This window comes from Scyliorhinus canicula, chromosome 6, assembly GCF_902713615.1.
Source record: "Scyliorhinus canicula chromosome 6, sScyCan1.1, whole genome shotgun sequence".
NCBI classification, from domain to species: Eukaryota; Metazoa; Chordata; class Chondrichthyes; order Carcharhiniformes; family Scyliorhinidae; genus Scyliorhinus; species Scyliorhinus canicula.
Window position 1 is genome coordinate 126531255 of NC_052151.1, and position 13793 is coordinate 126545047.

At 44.5% G+C, this 13793-nt stretch overlaps 1 protein-coding gene across 14 annotated transcripts in view; it reads left to right on the top strand.

Annotated features, from left to right (window-relative positions):
- Positions 1–13793, top strand: part of dnmt3ab (DNA (cytosine-5-)-methyltransferase 3 alpha b) — a 709318-nt gene that overhangs the window by 539856 nt on the left and 155669 nt on the right. For 11 of the 14 annotated variants that reach the window (XR_005460997.1, XR_005460998.1, XM_038800092.1 and 8 more), the window contains 2 exons: positions 2741–2764; positions 4049–4161. Coding sequence is in view for 12 of the 14 variants with exons in the window: in XM_038800092.1 (XP_038656020.1) it covers positions 2741–2764; positions 4049–4161 (137 nt within the window). In the remaining 2 variants the exon portion in view is untranslated. The remainder of the gene's footprint in view (positions 1–2740; positions 2765–4048; positions 4162–13793) is intronic. The other 3 variants (XM_038800094.1, XM_038800099.1, XM_038800101.1) reach the window with 1 other exon arrangement.

Below are 13793 nucleotides of genomic sequence, written 5' to 3' on the forward strand. Positions count from 1 at the left end.
TTGGGAATATTCCCCTGGAAAAAAAACTAAGGTTTTCAACCTGATTCCTGCCTCCATTTGAAGATGGAAATCTAGCCTATGCCTCTGTTTATAAAGCCCAATATCCTCTATGCCTCATTAACTGCTTTCTCAATATAATCTGCATCTTCAACAATTATACCGAAGCTGCCTCTGCACTTGCACCCCCTTTCGAATTATATATTTTATTTTATATTATCTTCCCTTGTTCTTCCTATCAAAATATATCACTTCCCAATTCTACATATTAAATTTCATCAGTCATGTGTCAGGCCATTCCACCAGTCCATCTATGTCTTCTTAAAGTCTATTCTCCCCATGGTTTACAATATTTTTCAAGTTTTGTGTCAGCAGAAAATGTTGAAATTGTGCCCTGCACACCCAAGTTAATGTCATGAATAAAAATTGACAAAAGCAGTGGTCCTAATACCAACGTCTAGGGAACTTGATTATATACCTTCATCCAATCAGAAAAACAATCATTCGCCACCACTGTCTGTTTTCTGTCACTTAGCCAACTTAATATCCATGCTGTCCCTGTCTCTTTTATTCCACGGGCTTCAACTTAGCTGACAAACCTATTATGTGGCAGACCCATATGACACACTGACTAAAATTAGTCACTGTGCAACAAATGCTTCTCCCATTCATCTAAAGATGAGGATTACAGTGAATTTTGTAACTTTAATCGTCCTGACCCCCAAGTTAGGAGCATAACGAGACAAGTTCTTGTGGGAATAAAATCATATAGACACAGATTTAAAAAATATATTTTATTTGAGATAGTGAAGGATAGGAAACCTATGGAAGATGAATACATACAGGAATATAGAAAAAGTTAGGCAATGTGAAATATCTACAATATCTTCGAAATCTTGCATATAGTTTACATTTCCTGTAACAGCTTTTCATAATATTTTCACTGCCATACTTTGTTGATAACACCCTTATTGTAAGGGTATCCTCTGACTTTTATATCATAGAATTTACAGTGCAGAAGGAGGCCATTCGGCCCATCAAGTCTGCACCGGCTCTTGGGAAGAGCACCCTACCCAAGGTCAACACCTCCACCCTATTCCCATAACCCAGTAATCCCACCCAACACTAAGGGCAATTTTGGACACTAAGGGCAATTTATCATGGCCAATCCACCTAACCTGCACATCTTTGGACTGTGGGAGGAAACCGGAGCACCCGGAGGAAGCCCACGCACACACGGGGAGGATGTGCAGACTCCGCACAGACAGTGACCCAAGCTGGAATCGAACCTGGGACCCTGGAGCTGTGAAGCAATTGTGCTATCCACAATGCTACTGTGCTGCCCCATTTTGCATGGTTAATGTCACACATAATCTGTGGGATAGGTATATCATACAGAATAACTCACTGGAGGCAGACACACAAATATACACACACACACACACACATTTATACGTAATGCTTGATAATATTACAATGCATAATACGTGCATATGGGCTGGCTAAACTCTAATGCCTTCTATTTCGATGGAGAAATTAACATTCACAGGGCTAAATAGCTGGCTTTTAAAGCAGACCAAGGCAGGCCAGCAGGTTGGGTTCAATTCCTGTACCAGCCTCCCCGAACAGGTGCCGGAATGTGGCGACTAGGGGCTTTTCACAGAAACTTCATTTTGAAGCCTACTTGTGACAATACGCAATTTCATTTCATTGTGGACCCTCCATGGTGGACATTGTCCAGCATCAACATTATAATGGATGAATGGATATATCACAGAGAGTATATGTAAAGCCCAGTTATTTGAACAGTTATTTGAATGAAGTAGATACAATATGTTGAACAGTGATGGGAGGAAGTATGATAACATTTGGGATTTTCCCACCTCTCTTAGTGGTGCATGGCTAATGCATTTCTCCTTTACTTAAATATTTATAATACAATAGATTCAGTTTGTCACAGTGCAAATCTGCTTTGAAGCCTTATTGTACAAGCATAAGTAAGGTAGAGTTCACCCAAACTTTGGGTTATGCTGCTTCCACTAATATACGGTTAAGGAACTTTCACAGGTTATAGCATATTCTGGATGGAGAACATGTGGAGACAAAGCTGTTATGAAGAGAAACAAACCCTTTGAGAACTGTTGAATATATTAGATTTCTGTGAATAAAAATAACAATTATTGAAGTTTTGGTTTATTTGGACAAGAATGTGACCAAAGACCTGATGCGTGCTTTCACACAGTTCTCTTAATTACCTTATAGTACTCAAATACATTGCGACGTTGTGTGAAATGTGATGGGCCCTATTTTCAGTCATTTGCATTTTTGTTCGCGCAATAGCTGCTTAGTTTGCAGAGATGCACTGCAGAACATTTGTGAAATTTTACTTTTGAAGATTTTTTTGGGATGTTTTCAAAATTACACACTGCTGCACCTTGATAAATCAAGTTTTAGCTCAGTGTCTCATTTTGCGCTATCATGTTTCAATTATGTTATTGGGAAAAAAAAATCAAAAATGGCACTTTTTAATCTTGGTGAACCAGGAAAATCTTGCGGGAAAATTCACTGAAACACAAGACAATGGCAAAGATCGCTAACATTTGGGAAGATGACCCTGCAGAGGGAGAAGTTATTTCTTGTGCGTTGTTCTGTTTCCCAAGACACATACACATGCCTTGTCATTTGTAAAAAAAAACAGATTCGCATTTTTTTTTATTTTAATGTATGTTTCTTGTTTCTGCAGGGCTTACGGCAAGTTAAAACTGGGGTAAGTCATTTTCACGCAAACCTGACGATTTGCGGCAGTTTATGAGATTCGAATATCGCATCCTCAGTGCGATAATCCTACGGGAATTGCCTCCAAAAACTGCAGAAAACCTTTGCAGAAGTTTTTTTGTGCAACTGCAATGCGCACTGCCCCAAAGGGGATGAAAATGAAAACCTTTGCAAGTGCAACTTGCCCAAAACAAACACTCTGCAAATATCATTTCAAAGCAGCAAAAGGTTTGAAAATAGGGCCCGAGGTGCATATTGTGAAAGCTGCAAGACACAGTCAGTACTCAAAGGGTTAGTGGGGACTATATTGGCTGATGGGGGGAGAGAGGAAGTACTTTAAGTGCAAAGTGTCTTCTGCTTTCCCACCAGTGTGTGAGCCACACAGTATTAGGCTTAAAACAAGATTAATTAAAAACTAATAACTGTTTGTAAGTATCTTCCATAGATCACAGGAGACAGTAACTTGCTTAAAACAGATGTGAAATATAAGGTGAAAGGGGGAAGGTACTCATTGTGTGTAAGATTCTTCCCTTCTTCATGTCTATGTTGCATCTGCTTGTGTCAAATCACTGCCTCTGAGACAAACTGAGTAACTTTTCTCCTTATTTTGATTTTTTTTTTGCAGTGGTTTCAAAGCTGTCTCTGTGGGATAACACACATATAAAATACATTCCCTCCTGTTTCCACCACCACCATTGCCATATCCCTTTAAAAGAATTGTTGTCTACTCTCAGTCCTCTTTTTTTCCTTTCTCTAGGTCATCGCCCAACATTTTCTGACTGAGAGGACGGGTCGGGTCGGTTCAGACCTCTACCAAAGTCACTCTTTGAGTTGGCTTCTAGGAAGTGCTTGAGAGCACCACAGATTTACTTAACCTCTGATTCTCCCTCCCTGCTGGGAAGTTCCTTGTCTCTACTTACCGTCTCAGATACCCCAGCAGGTTAGCAGGCCTGATCCCATATTCTAGAACTGTAATGTGGCACATTGGTATCTCTAAGCCACCAGGCCAACCCAACAGTATACAATTATTTAGTCAGGTATTTTTAAAAGAAAATGCAAATATAATCTGGTGTTAAAAGTTGATGTGGTGGAAGGAATTGTAAATGCGCGAGTCATCATGTGAAGGTACGCTCCGAGCACTGAGTGGCACAGAGAATCCCAGAGTGAGCACCATTGCACGATCTCACATTGATTTTGAGGTGCAGGAAAAGGCTAAAGAAAGTACAACTGAGTAATATAGTTATGAAATTCCAAATCATGTTGTGATTGTTTTCAGAATTGCTTCTTGGAGTGTGCATACCAATACGATGATGACGGTTACCAGTCCTACTGTACCATCTGCTGTGGGGGCAGGGAGGTACTCATGTGCGGAAACAATAATTGTTGCAGGTACGATCAATTTGATTTTACAAATGGGAAAAGGAGAAGAAGAAATGCAAAATCAACTTACTGGATGCATGCTGTACAGTGTGACTTCATGCTGCACTGGTTAGATGCTCTCCAATGTATTGTCCACAATTCTTGTTACCAAGACACGGAAGAGTAACATTGCTATTAAGAAGACCTAGCATTGGTGCACTTTCAACGGTTGTGACAAACTACTCGGGACCAAGTTATGGGCTGGATTCTTCCACCCCGCCCACTGCAAGAACACCACGGGCGAGACGCCGACAATGGAAAAATCCATTGACCTCGGGCGGGATTCTCCGGTCGCTGGACGAACGTGGCCGGAGAATCCCTCCCTATATGTCTCATGCTCCAGGAGTATATAATCCATGATTAACAAGTATCCTATTTTGCAGTAAAATTGCACATTGACTTTAGCATCTTCGTTCGTTTTGAGTGTAGAAATGTCACTTATTGCCAGACTATCTCAGCTTTAAATCACCACATTACTTTTTACGTTGACATCATCAATACAGATGATCAGGAATTGGGTAATAGTGAGACACAAGGCAAATTTTATACATACACAATCAACTTAGAAAAGTTTTCTTAAAGAATTTGCACACTGGAGAGATAATTATGCAAATTAATCTTGCAAATAATACAATAAACTTTGGTAAAGTCACCATAGTCCCAGATGACTATGGGCTGCGTTCTCCTTTGAGGGGGAGAGCTGACTGTGGTGATTTTTAACCTGACAATCAGAGATTCCTGCCCTTGAGTATACTTACAGCAGTTTTTATAATGGAGTTTTAATTCTGACACACTCAAATTGTGCAATTACGGCAAAACTACAGACACGATCCTACTTTTAGGGGACTTCTGGTTTTGAAACTACGACTGTCAATGAATAAATTGAATATCAAAGTAATGGTACTATTTTTAATGCACAGTAAAGCTATCAATTCTCAGAATTAAAATATAATACTCCAGGGACAAATTGTTGTTCTGAGATCAAGGTGGCAGTGCATGGGGCCTGCGATCATTAGGAAGGGGATCTGGGAGCATTGAGGAGAGAAGAACGATCTGGGAACATTAGCAATGGACTCAGAACAGGTCAAAATCTTAACAGGATTGGGCATTTTTGCAGTCAACAACAAGAAATACCTATATTTATGTTAACATGATGAAACATACCAAGATGCTTCACAGGTGCATTATAAAGCAACATGTTGCACTAAGGTACATAAGGAGATTTATGGTCAGGTGACCAAAAGCTTGGTCAAAGATGTAGGTTTTGCAGAGTACCAAAAAGGAGGGAAGTTGGGGTAGTGAGGTGTAGGGAGAGAATTCCAGAGCTTGTAGTGAAGGCACCTGAAGACACAGCCATGAGTGGTGGAGCAATAATAACTGGGAATGAGGCCAGAGTTAGAGGAGTGCAGATAATTAGGGAAATGGAAGGCGCTGCGGAGATAGGGAAGAGCAAAACCAGAGAGCAATGGTAGTAAAGGAGGTAGCAGGGCAGAGCAAACTTATGTGGTAAAAGAACCCAAAAGAATGCGATTTGATTATTCTTGGGGCAGGATTCTCTATTTGGGAGAACTATGTTCTCCCGCCAGAGTTGAGTTGCACCTGATTGGGAGCGCAAATCAGGAAGCGAGTCCCAATCCTTTGCCTTACAGATTTATGCATGGTGTGGACTACCAGGCCACCATTTTGGATGTACGGCCGGATAACAAGGTCCGGCTGCTGGTCGCCCCCCCCCCCCCCACAACACAATTCAGCCCTATTCCCGCTGCAATGGAATTCAGTGGTTCCCCCCTCCCCCAGGATTGTCTGTGTCCCACCCACCTCTTGCCCCAATGGTACAAGGGTGCCCCCCCCCCTCCCCCATTCCCCAGAAGAGAGACCCCTATCTGGAAGCTAGAGAGCAGTCCAGACAGAGGCAGTGAAAAACAAATCACTGCTTTAAAACTCCCCTGTGTAATACACCTGCTGGCTCAGGCACAGAAAGCAGCACCTGTCAATTCCTAGTCAGAGAAAACCAGTCAGCTGGGTTTAAATCCCCTCAGATTTTTGATCTGCAAGCCATTCATTAATTTCTCTGTATACTGATTTTGCTCGGTTGTGATTGACAGCTTCCACACACACCCAGCTGTCTGCATTGTTTCATTCATCCCCCTTCATGCTGGATGAATTTGAAATAGTCAGCTGTAAAACTAACAGAAAGCACATAACTCTCTTTCATGCTTGTTTCACAGCTGACTACTTCAAAGTTACTCTTTAATTTGTGGGTTTCTGGTGAGGGCCTCTTTAATTAGAAGGTCTCTAGTAGGGTGGACAGGTTTTGCATTGTGGTCCTTCGATAGACTTTGGGGGAAACTCCCTTAAAAAGACACCCTGCCCCCCCCCCCCCCCCCCCCCCCCCCTCCCAAGGTCCACCACGCCAGGGCCATGCTTGTCAAGACCTGCACCAATTCTCACCCACGTTATTCTGGTCCAGAGGACCAGAGAATCACAAGGGTCTGGGGAATATGGTGCACAGCCTGTTAATAGGAGACAAGTGGGTTTTAATGACCCATTTGCATCTACCCGCCGGCACGAGCGCGAACCTTGATCCTGATGCCAGTGGGTGACCATATCATGGGAACGGGAGCGGGGCCAGTAGCAAATTTCCCAATGCGGCGGAGAATCCAGCTCTTGATCTCTTTCAAACCACCAAGACCCAATCCATGCTTGAATTCACAGTACTGTTTCGACCCTTAGATACATCCTGTCCATTTTCAGCCAGTTCCTGCCTTGATCTTATTGCTTCAAAGCATTATAGTGTACATTTTCTCCTTCCTTAGGTTAATGCATGGTTGGAAATTGCTCGATATGAATTTCCAGAATATTTCAGGTTGTGGTGCAGTATGGCGGACAACCTCGATGTTACCGTGATTCTCCCCTTGCTCAGTTTCTCTCTTATCTTTCCAATCAAATCCCAAGTATCTTTATCAGTGCTTCTCTTCCAAAACACACACTGGCACCTTTGGATCCCAAGGATCCAGCCATTCCACATTACTCTTTGTCATCTAGGTTACTGTTGGTGATATCATCTGTAAGTTTTTGGTCTTCAATATAATAATAACCAATAGCCTTTCTTAGTGTCACAAGTAGGTTGCATTAACATAATAAAGTTACTGTGAAAATCCCCCAGTCTCCACACTCCGACGCCTGGGTTTTATGCTGCTTCAGAGAACACAGGCTGCTGCTTGATGCAGTCTTAACTAAAGGATGCTCCAGACTCTGAAATGAGTTCAACGTGTTTATTGAACTATTAACACAGTTCTGAAATGAGTTTGACTCTCTGCTAATCTAACTGTAGTAACTCAGTAGTAACTGTACCAGCTTGCTCTAAGCCACATGCTGGGGTGTGATGCTGCTGATCAACCCTGTCTAAGTCTCTAGATGTCTGTGTGGAAAGAGGCAGGGTGTGAGTGCCTCATCCCTTTTATAGTGTTTATGTCATGTCCCCTTGTGGTAATGCCACCTCTGAGTGTCCTGACTGCCCATTGGTTGTGTCCTATTCTAAGTGTTCATTGGTTGCATGTTTGTATATCATGACATCTCCCCCTTTTTTTGTTTTGATTTTGTAGATGCATATACATGTGAATGTGTTTGTCTAATGTGACTGACTGAGGAATACAGAACAGAACAAACAAAACAAATGCTCATACGTCCAGTCTCTGAGGCTTGCACGGATCCTCGTCAACCACCGGAGAGGTGGTGGAGGGGATGACGGTGTCTTGACAGGCGAGTGGGAGGCATGACTGGTGGCCTCATGGTTCAAATTGTCTGGAGGTGGCAATTCAACATTGGAAATGGAGGGGAAGCAACTTTTCGCAGTGCCCTTCGATTCCACAATGGAGCCATCAGCCATACGTGTGACATAGGATCTGGGTGCGGCCTGTCGAACAACGACAGCCGGAGCAGACCACCCACCATCCGGTATCTTGATCCTGACTGTGTCAGCCGGGGATAGCACATCCAGATCGGTGGCATGTGCGACATAGCCCTGCTTCTGGCTGTCGCGAAGCTGCTGCATCTTCTGCAGCACCGAGAGGTATCAAGGTTGGGCAGGTGTATGGCTACAAGCATCGTCCGCAGGTCCCTGTTCATCAGCAGTTGTGCTGGCGACATTCCAGTGGACAAGGGAGTCGCCCGGTACGCAAGTAGTGCAGGGTGTTTGTCGGAAGCGGAGTCTGAGGCCTTGCGGATGAGCTGCTGAACGATGTGCACCCCTTTTTTGACTTTGCCATTGGACTGCGGATAGTACAGACTGGAGGTGACATGCCTGAAATTGTTGCTGTTGGCAAACGTGGACCATTCTCGACTGTGGAAGCACGGGCCATTGTCACTCATGATGGTGTTCGGGATGCCATCCCGTGAGAATGTCTCTTTACACGCTTTGATGACGGTTCGTGAGGTAAGGTCTGGCAGCTTCAGCACCTCAAGATAGTTTGAAAAGTAATCGATGATTAATATATAGTCGCGACCATTCGTGTGGAATAGGTCAATGCCAACCTTGGACCACGGAGAGGTCTCTAGGTCATGTGGTTGGAGCGTTTTCTTGCTCTGCGCTGGTTGGAACCTCTGACAGGTTTCGTAGTTCAGGACCATGTCCGTGATGTCCTGGTTGATGCCGGGCCAGTAGATAGCTTGCCGGGCCTTGTGTCTGCCCTTTTCTATGCCTAGGTGTCCCTCATGAATCTGCCGCAGCACCATGCCTTGGAGACGTAGCGGGATGACTATCCTGTGCAGCTTGAGCAGGATGTCGTCGATCAACGTCAGGTCGTCCTTGACATTATAGAATTGAGGGCATTGCCCTTTGTTTCAGCCATTGCTGAGGTTGTGGATGACACGCTGTAACAGGCTGTCTCTTCTCGGATGAGAACGATCTTCTCATCTGTTGCCGGGAGAGTGCTTGCACACAGTTGTACCTGCAATTCAATGTGCTGGTTCACTGGGTGAGTTGATGGAGTGGGACAATGCATCGGCGATGATGAGCTCCTTGCCAGGTGTATACACCAAATTAAAATCATATCTCTGGAGTTTGAGCAGAATTCTCTGCAAACGAGGCGTCATGTCGTTCAGCTCCTTTTGGATGATGTGGACCAGAGGCCTATGATCCGTCTCAACAGTAAATGTTGGCAAGCCGTGGATATAATCCTGAAATTTGAGGATGCCAGTGAGAAGACCTAAACACTCCTTCTCAATCTGCGCATATCTGGTATTAGTGGGTGTCATTGCCCATGACGCGTACGCTACTGGTACCCAGGATGACGTATCGTCTCTTTGAAGCAACACCTCCCCAATGCCAACCTGACTCGCATCTGTGGATATCTTGGTCTCTCGGTCTGGGTTAAAGAATGCAAGGACGGGTGCAGTGGTGAGCTTGGCTTTCAGCTCCAGCCACTCTGTTCAGTGCTCCGCCTTCCACTCAAAAGCGGTTGATTTTTTCACCAGGTTGCGTAGGGCCGTGTTGTGTGTGGCCAAATGCAGGATGAACTTGCCAAGGAAATTGACCATTCCCAGGAAGCACAGTACTGCCTTCTTGTCCTCAGGGACTTTCGTTGCCTCAATGGCTTTAATTTTGTCTGTGTCCGGGCGCACACCGTGTTGTGAAATCTGATCGCCAGGAACTCAGCGTGGATGTCCCAAAACAGCACTTGGACCTGTTTAGCTTGAGGCCATGTTCATGTATGCGTCGGAATACTTTCTTGAGTCGCGACACATGTTCCTCTGGGGAAGACCAGAGTGTTGGTTGGGAGGGAGGGAGACATCACGAGAAGGCTTTCTCCTAATTGGAGGTAGAGATTGTGGGGATGGAGAAGGAGAGGTTGCAGAGAGACATCAAAACCTGGAGAATGGGAAAGTCCAAGATTTCTGAGGGGAGTTCGGGGGTTGTTGGAATTTGGGGATTGAACATGCTCTTCCAGGCTCATGAGTAGTGCTGTAAATGAATTGAGCCATTTCAACTGCAGGTTTTCTGAATCCCAGGAAATCCATTGAAATGTTTAAAATATAAAACATCTCATTAAATTCATTTACCAATTAAACCACCACCTTAAATTCACCTGTTACTTGTCCCATATCCATTTTGGCCCTAGCCAAGCTGTTCTAGCACCTGCAGCACTGGCGTTAACCTGGCAATGTAGAAAATTGCCTGGGTCTTGTCCACTAAAACCAGGTAAAATTTAACCTGGACAGTTACTGCCTATCAGTCTACTCTTGATCATCAACAAAGCGATGGAAGATGTTGTTGACAGTATCAAATGGTACTTACACAGCAATAACCTGCTCACTGATGGCCTGCTTGGGTTCTGCCAGGTCCACTCAGCTCCTGACCTCATTACAGCTGTGCTCCACATGGACAAAAGAACTGATCTCAAGAGGATGTGAGAGTGACTGCCCTTGACATCAAGGCAGTATTTGACTGAGTGGCATTAAGAGCCCTAGTAAAACAGATGTGGAATTGCCGGCGTTGGACTGGGGTGAACACAGTAAGAAGGCTTACAACACCAGGTTAAAGTCCAACATGTTTGTTTCAAACACTAGCTTTCGGAGCACTGCTCCTTCCTCAGGTGAATGAAGAGATATGTTCCAGAAACATATATATAGACAAATTCAAAGATGCCAGACAATGCTTGGAATGCGAGCATTTGCAGGTAATCAAGTCTTTGCAGATCCAGAGATAGGGGTAACCCCAGGTTAAAGAGGTGTGAATTGTCTCAAGCCAGGACAGTTGGTAGGAGTTTGCAAGCCCAGGCCAGATGGTGGGGGGTGAATGTAATGCAACATGAATCCCAGGTCCTGGTTGAGGCCGTACTCATGTGTGCGGAACTTGGCTATACGTTTCTGCTCGCCAGTTCTGCGTTGTTGTGCATCCTGAAGGCCGCCTTGGAGAACGCTTACCCAGAGATCAGAGGCTGAATGCCCTTGACTGCTGAAGTGTTCCCTGACTGGAAGGGAACATTCCTGCCTGGTGATTGTCGCGTGATGTCAGTTCATTCGTTGTCGCAGCGTCTGCATGGTCTCGCTAATGTACCACGCTTCGGGACATCCTTTCCTGCAGCGTCTTGAGGGAGACAACGTTGGCCGAGTCGCACGAGTATGTACCACGTACCTGGTGGGTGGTATTCTCACGTGTAATGGTGGTATCCATGTCGATGATTTGGCACATCTTGCAGAGATTGCCCTGGCAGGGTTGTGTGGTATCGTGGTCGCTGTTCTGAAGGCTGGGTAGTTTGCTGCAAACAATGGTTTGTTTGAGGTTGCGCGGTTGTTCGAAGGCAAGTAGTGGGGGTGTGGGATGACCTTGGCAAGACGTACATCTTCATTGATGATGTGTTGAAGGCTGCGAAGAAGATGTCGTAGTTTCTCTGCTCGGGGAGGGAAACTCTCCACTGTTTGGAGTCATACCTGACACAAAGGAAGATGTTTGTGGTTCTTGGAGGTCTATCATCTCAGTCCCAGGATATTGCTGCAGGAGTACCCCAGGATAACGTCCTCGACCCAATCATCTTCAGCTGCTTCATCATTGATTGTTCAATGTTCAGCACAATTCGCGATGCCTCAGATACCGGACTAGTTTGTGTCCATATACAGTAATGCCATGACAATGTCAGGCTTAGGCTGACAAATGGCAAGTAACATTTGCATCACATGGCAATAACCATCTCCAACAAGAGAAAATGTGTCCATCTCCCTGCTATCACATTTCTGGGGCTTAATACTGACCAGAAACTGGACTGGACTATACATACCATGGCTGGAAGAGTGGTTTAGAGGCTTAGAATTCTGTAGCAAGTAACTTATCTCCTGACTTCCCAAACCCTGCCCACAATCTACAAGGCACAAGTCAGGAGTGTGATGGAATACTCATCACTTGCCTAAATGAGTGCAGCTCCAACAATACTCAAGACAGTCGATACCATCCAATACAAAGCACAGTGGCAACAGTCTCATGACAAGATGTAGTGCAATAACTCACCAAAGCTCTCTCGACAGCACCTTCCAAACCTGTGACTTCTATCACTTAGAAGGACAAGGGTAGCAGATCCATGTGAACAGCACTCTCTGCAAGTTCCTGGACCAGCAATACACCATTCTGACTTGGAGCTATATCATTGTTCCTTCACTGTCACTGGGTCAAAATCCTGGAACTCCCTTCCCAACAGCACAACGGGTTTACCTACACAACTTGGACTGCAGCAGTTGAAGAAGGCAGCTCCTCGCAAGGGCACTTAGGGAATGGTAATAAGTTCCGGCCTTGCCAGCAATGGCCACACCCATTAACAAATAAACATTTTTTAAAAACCGGTGGACAGGTTGAGGTTGGGATTTGAAAATTATTTGAATTTTGAATTCTCACCTGACTCAAACCCAGGCATTGATGGCTTTCAATTGACCTACCAAGTATCTCTTAGACTTCTGATTATTCATAGATCCATTATTGATCCTGTTTCCTGTTTGCTGCCACCACAGGTGGTCACTGACAGTATCCTGAATTCCCTCTTGAATGACCACATCCTGGAACAATGCCAAAACCTCTCATTCTCTCTGTTGTTGCAGAATGTGGCCAATTGCCGCTCGTTTAGAGAAATTATTTGCCTGATTTCAGGCAATAAAACCTTGCTTATGCTTCTTCAATTGTTACAGGTCCTACCCACATCGCCACGACTTCCACCATGGCTATCCCGATCACATGGCTGACCAGGAATCTCTCCCTGTCCACTGCCTGTCATTGACATGTGTTCAAAGGATTTACAAGTTGATACTCAACTTGTTTGGCCACGTTATGTACACATTCTTTGGCCATGAAGTCCTGGAGTGGGACTTGAACCTGGAGCTTCTAATTGAGAGGCAGGGACATTTCCCATAGTCCCAGAAGACCAATAAAACCTTTATGGACAGGTTAAAAAAAATGGGGGCACTGTGTATTTCTTTCGCACTCTCGGGTTTGTTTCTGCTCCTGACCTTGGTTGAATTCCTTGCTTCCAGATCATTTTAACCTGCCACTTTAAAAATCCCGCAGGCCCAGAGGTCAGCTTCCAATAAAAGTCATAAATAGTACTGGGAGCCCATCCTGACTGTGAAAAATATGATGGGAGCAGAGCGGGTTGACAGCAGCAGGTAGAAATGCCGTTGTTATACACTTTAGCTGGTTTAGCTCAGTGGGAAAGACAGTTGGTTTGTGATGCAGAACAAGGCCAGCAGTGGGGATTCAATTCCCGTACCAGCTTACCTGAACAGCCGCCAGAATGTGGCGACTCGAGGCTTTTCACAGTAACTTCATACTTGTGACAATAAAAGGTTGTTATTATTATTATTATCAGCAGTCAACTTGTCACAGAGGAAAGTTCCACCCAGTGGCTTCAGAAGGTGTTTTCATCCTCTTCCTAAAATATCTCACAACAAAATAACAACTTAGATTAATACAGTGCCTTTAACCCAATAAAACATCTCAAAGAGTGTCACAGGAGTGTTGTACTTCAAAATTAGACAGCAAACCACATAAGGCAACATTCAGGCAAGTGGCGAAAAAACTTGCCAAAAGAGGTCATTTTTAAGGATCTTCATCAGAAAGAACG